The following is a 5,692-nucleotide window of genomic DNA, read 5'->3' on the forward strand; positions in this document are numbered from 1 at the left end:
TTTTTTCTTTGGTTTTTTTTTTATTGCTTCATACAAGAAAAGGAGAAGGTGGTGAGAAAGAACAAACGTGGGGATCCCTCCATCCACATCAGAAGAATTACAGAAACTCTGCCAGGAGATATTCCTGGAGGCACAAACTCAGTTAGTTACCATGTTACAAGGAAAGGCACTGCTCTTGAGGTGAACGCAGCAAGAAATCGTGTGGGACATGAGAATCACCTGAGGATTTTACTCTTCCTAGGACAGGAAGGGCGCTAGGAAAGCAAAGATGCAAGGAAGATGTTGGCAGGTTCAAGGGTCTGCAAACCATTTCCACTCCTCGGCCTTTGGAGACTCTAGAGGGCACTGCAAGAGCGGGGTGTCCCCTTGTGACTCCCAGCTCAGGAGCCCCAAGGTGCAGCCCCTCAAGGACCCATGCACTTACGGCAGCAGATGTCGGCACAGGCGATGGAGTAGAGGCGGCCGCAGGGAGAGGGACACACGCCCGTGCACGGCGGGGTGGCTTGTGTCACACAGGTGGTGGGACAAGAGCTCACGCACTTGGTGACAGCCTGGACACCCCCGCAGCAGGGATCCACACATCTGGTTGGGCACTGGGTCACCTGGCCACAGCAGGGATCCACAGATCTGGTGAGGCACTTGGTCACCTGGCCACAGCAGGGATCCACACATCTAGTTGTGCACTGGGTCACTTGGTCACAGCAGGGATCCACACATCTGGTGTTGCACTGGGTCACCTGGCCACAGCAGGGATCCACACATCTGGTGTTGCACTGGGTCACCTGGCCACAGCAGGAATCCACACATCTGGTGAGGCACTTGGTCACCTGGCCACAGCAGGGATCCACACAGCTGGTTGTGCACTGGGTCACTTGGTCACAGCAGGGATCCACACATCTGGTGAGGCACTTGGTCACCTGGCCACAGCAGGGATCCACACATCTGGTGTTGCACTGGGTCACCTGGCCACAGCAGGGATCCACACATCTGGTGAGGCACTTGGTCACCTGGCCACAGCAGGGATCCACACACGTGGTGGTGCACTTGGTCACCTGGTCACAGCAGGGATCCACACACGTGGTGGTGCACTTGGTCACCTGGTCGCAGCAGGGATCCACACATGTGGTGGTGCACTTGGTCACCTGGTCACAGCAGGGATCTACACACGTGGTGGTGCACTTGGTCACCTGGTCGCAGCAGGGATCCACACATGTGGTGGTGCACTTGGTCACCTGGTCGCAGCAGGGATCCACACATGTGGTGGTGCACTTGGTCACCTGGTCACAGCAGGGATCTACACATCTGGTGGTGCACTTGGTCACCTGGCCACAGCAGGGATCCACACATCTAGTTGTGCACTTGGTCACTTGGCCACAGCAGGGATCCACACATCTGGTGGTGCACTTGGTCACTTCCTTGCAGCAGGGATCTATGCATGGAGTGATGCATTCACTCACACATCCACTGCAGGGATCCACGCACGTGGTGGTGCACTTTGTGACCTCACTGCAGCAGGGATCCACACATCTGCTGATACACTTGGTGACCTCTCTACAGCAGGGATCCACACATCTGGTGATGCGCTTGGTCACTCTCCCACAGCAGGGATCCACACATCTGGTGGTGCACTTGGTCACTTGGTCACAGCAGGGATCCACACATCTGGTGGTGCACTTGGTCACTCTACCACAGCAGGGATCCACACATCTGGTGATGCGCTTGGTCACTCTACCACAGCAGGGATCCACACATCTGCTGATGCACTTGGTCACTTGGTCACAGCAGGGATCCACACATCTGGTGGTGCACTTAGTTACTTCACCACAGCAGGGATCCACACATGTGGTGGTGCACTTGGTCACCTGGTCACAGCAGGGATCCACACATGTGGTGGTGCACTTGGTCACTTGGTCACAGCAGGGATCCACACATCTGGTGGTGCACTTGGTCACCTGGCCACAGCAGGGATCCACGCACGTGGTGGTGCACTTGGTCACTTGGTCACAGCAGGGATCCACGCACGTGGTGGTGCACTTGGTCACCTGGTCACAGCAGGGATCCACACATGTGGTGGTGCACTTGGTCACCTGGTCACAGCAGGGATCCACGCACGTAGTGGTGCACTTGGTCACCTGGTCGCAGCAGGGATCCACGCACGTGGTGGTGCACTTGGTCACCTGGCCGCAGCAGGGATCCACATATCTGCTGATGCACTTGGTCACTTGGTCACAGCAGGGATCCACACATCTGGTGGTGCGCTTGGTCACTCTCCCACAGCAGGGATCCACATACCTGGTAGCGCACTTGGTCACTCCTCCATAACAGCAGGGATCCACATACCTGGTGGTGCGCTTGGTCACTCTACCATAGCAGGGATCCACACATCTGGTGGTGCACTTGGTCACTCTGCCGCAACATGGATCTAAACACTTAGTGGTGCACCTGGTGACACCCCCACAGCAGGGATCTACGTACCTCGTGGAGCACTTGGTCACTTCCCTACAGCATGGATCAACACACGTGGTGGTGCACCTGGTCACAGCTCCACAGCAGGGATCCACACATCTGGTGGTGCACTTGGTCACTTGGTCACAGCAGGGATCCACGCACGTGGTGGTGCATTTGGTCACTTCCTTACAACAGGGATCCACGCACGTGGTGGTGCACTTGGTCACTTCCTTGCAACAGGGATCCACACATGTGGTGGTGCACTTGGTCACTTGGTCACAGCAGGGATCCACGCACGTGGTGGTGCACTTGGTCACTTCCTTACAACAGGGATCTACACACGTGGTGGTGCACTTGGTCACTTGGTCACAGCAGGGATCCACACATCTGGTGGTGCACTTGGTCACTTCCTTACAACAGGGATCCACGCACGTGGTGGTGCACTTGGTCACTTCCTTACAACAGGGATCCACACACGTGGTGGTGCACTTGGTCACTTCTTTACAACAGGGATCTACACACGTGGTGGTGCACTTGGTCACTTCCTTACAACAGGGATCCACACACGTGGTGGTGCACTTGGTCACTTCCTTACAACAGGGATCCACACACGTGGTGGTGCACTTGGTCACTTCCTTACAACAGGGATCCACACACGTGGTGGTGCACTTGGTCACTTCCTTACAACAGGGATCCACGCACGTGGTGGTGCACTTGGTCACCTCCTTACAACAGGGATCCACACACGTGGTGGTGCACTGGGTCACTTCCTTGCAACAGGGATCTACACACGTGGTGGTGCACTTGGTCACTTCTTTACAACAGGGATCCACACATGTGGTGGTGCACTTGGTCACTTCCTTACAACAGGGATCCACACACGTGGTGGTGCACTTGGTCACTTCCTCTCCACAGGAACCCTCATATCTGGTGCTGCACTCAGTCACTCTGCAGCAGCACGGGGCTGCCCGGGTGGTCCTGCACTTGGTCACTTCCTCACAGCAGGGAGGCACACAGGTGGCAACTCCGAGGCAGCAGGGATCCAGGCACCTGCCAGCCTGTGCCATTCCCAGGTTGATGTACGTGGTGGTGCCCTGAGGAACCCCAGCATAGCAGCAGGGATCCACGCAGGGAGGCAAGCACGGGACGTTGCAGGCACGGCCACAGCGATCCCCACGGTCTTTCACAGGAAAACTCCTCACCAGGATGGTGGGAGGCGGAAGGCGGAGCTGTCTCAGCTGACAACCATTTTGGTGACACATCTTTGAGGGAGGGATAATGCCTGGAAGCAGGAAAGGAATAAACTTTCGTGAGGGTGTTGGATAGACAGAGCTAAAAGGCACTTTTCCAGCAGAATACTGAACAATCTACTGGGAAAACAGCCTGGAAAAGCCATAACAGGGCACTGACTCCAGATTAAAGCCTTTTAGATGAGTTTGTAGCTCATGCACATCAAACAACTGCTCAAAACAGGAGAGAAAAGGGGTGTTATTTGGACTGGGCTAGGTGATAGATACTGCAGGATTTGAAGTCAGGACAGCCCCCACTCATCCACAGCTCCCCTTGGCTTGGGATTAACTCTTTGATACTACTTCCCTATTTCCACCCAGAGAAAGAAGGCCACTGAGCTTCCAGCAGAGCCCTGCCCACGTGCAGGTCCTCAGCTGGAGGACACGAGCGGAGGCTTCGTGCCAGAAAACTTCCCCAAGGAAAAGCTCCGTGGCTCCCAGCACGGCTGCTTTCCCACCTCTCCCACAGAAGTCCTCCTAAGCTCTTCTCACTCAGACTTCCTCCCAGGCATTGCTTACCCTTGCAGCCTGCAAGTCTCCACTTCTTATCTTCCCTCCTACTTTTTAGCCTTTGAAGTCCTGGCCTTGCCTTTTGATCTCTCCCCAAACCCAATAATTTCCTGGTTAAAACAGGGCAGCACAATGTTGTTGGGGAGAAGAGGGAGAGGTTAGTCCGCTCTCAACTACCCTGCGACGCATCTTGATGGAGAAAACACAGCAATTGCAAAACATCCAGCAAATAAAGACTGGCAGAAGGTGGAATGAATATTTACCCTTAGCTCAGCTGCATGGTAAGTACCACACACAAACCTCCCTAAGCAGAAGCACTCCCAAGTCTTCTGACTTGCTTCTGCAGCTCATATTTACGAACTTACCCAGCCACTACATTACTTCCCACTAAGCCCAGAGAGAGACTTACCCAGTTCACCACCAGCAACTAGGAAATGAAACCAAAATGGCTTGAGAAACACTACAATATGAATCCTTTTATATGATTTCAGGGTCGGTGTCTCCGGATGTGAGACACCTCAGGGGTATGGAAAGAAAATGTTTAATAATCCAGACCTGCTCCTCCTCCAATCCTTCAATTACTCCCTTACATTATAATTTTTAATGAAACCTGGACACTGAGGTGGTACATACGACACTATGACTGCTGCCTGCAAGCTTGAATTCCTGATCCACGTCCTTGCTAGGGGGGATGGGAAACAAGGAACTGATGATACAGCCTGGAAACAATCCGACTCGGGATTAAACTGGTTTGGGTAAACCAGCTCATTTTGTATGTTTTCTTGCGCCTTCCCCTGAGACAGCCATACAGACCAGATTGCAGGTGGGACAGGACTCTGTAAGCAGCTTTGTTCTACTCTGCTGCAGAGGTTTTCTTGCTCTTACCAGCACACAGTATCCCTCCTACTGGGAATTTCATCCCTGATAATGTGGTCAGAATTCCCCCTGTTGCAACTTGCAGTTATTAACTCTCACCCTGTCTCTGCAGACCTCCAAGAAGAGCCTCCCCAATAATGCTCTTTAGACAGCTGAAGGGGGTCCCAGGGTCTCCTCTTAGTCTTTTTCTTGCCAGGGTGAGCAGATTCTTCATCCTCCTGAGGCCCCTGGACCAGCTTGGTGGGCTCCACTGAACTCACTGCAGTTTGTTGGAGACTGTCTTGCACTGTGGGGCCCAAATTGGGCACAGCATCCAGATGTATCTCACATGTACCAGGTGGAGGGGAGCCCTCACCCCCCTGTAACTGCTGGGGTACGATGGACAGTGCAGCCCATGGGAGCATGTGGCTTTTCTGGGCAGCTTCACACCATCTCTGCTCCTCAACCAAGTGCAGTATGCCAGCATAACCAAAGTCTGTTATGCTTTTGGCAGTTAGGCAGCCAGGGATGGCTTCACACTGTGTTAAGATCCTCAGTGTCATTCAGGTTCCTTCCAAGCCTTCTCCTGC

At 53.9% G+C, this 5,692-nt stretch overlaps 1 protein-coding gene across 1 annotated transcript; it reads right to left on the bottom strand.

Annotated features, from left to right (window-relative positions):
- Positions 1-404: 404 nt before the first annotated feature.
- On the bottom strand, positions 405-3,710 carry LOC311202123 (uncharacterized protein; the record flags this gene model as incomplete). Its single annotated transcript, XM_084276668.1, has 1 exon — positions 405-3,710. One exon carries the CDS (start codon positions 3,708-3,710, stop codon positions 405-407), a length of 3,306 nt encoding a protein of 1,101 aa, XP_084132794.1.
- Positions 3,711-5,692: the final 1,982 nt, after the last annotated feature.

Source organism: Gallinula chloropus (genome assembly GCF_964237585.1).
Source record: "Gallinula chloropus genome assembly, chromosome: 29".
NCBI classification, from domain to species: Eukaryota; Metazoa; Chordata; class Aves; order Gruiformes; family Rallidae; genus Gallinula; species Gallinula chloropus.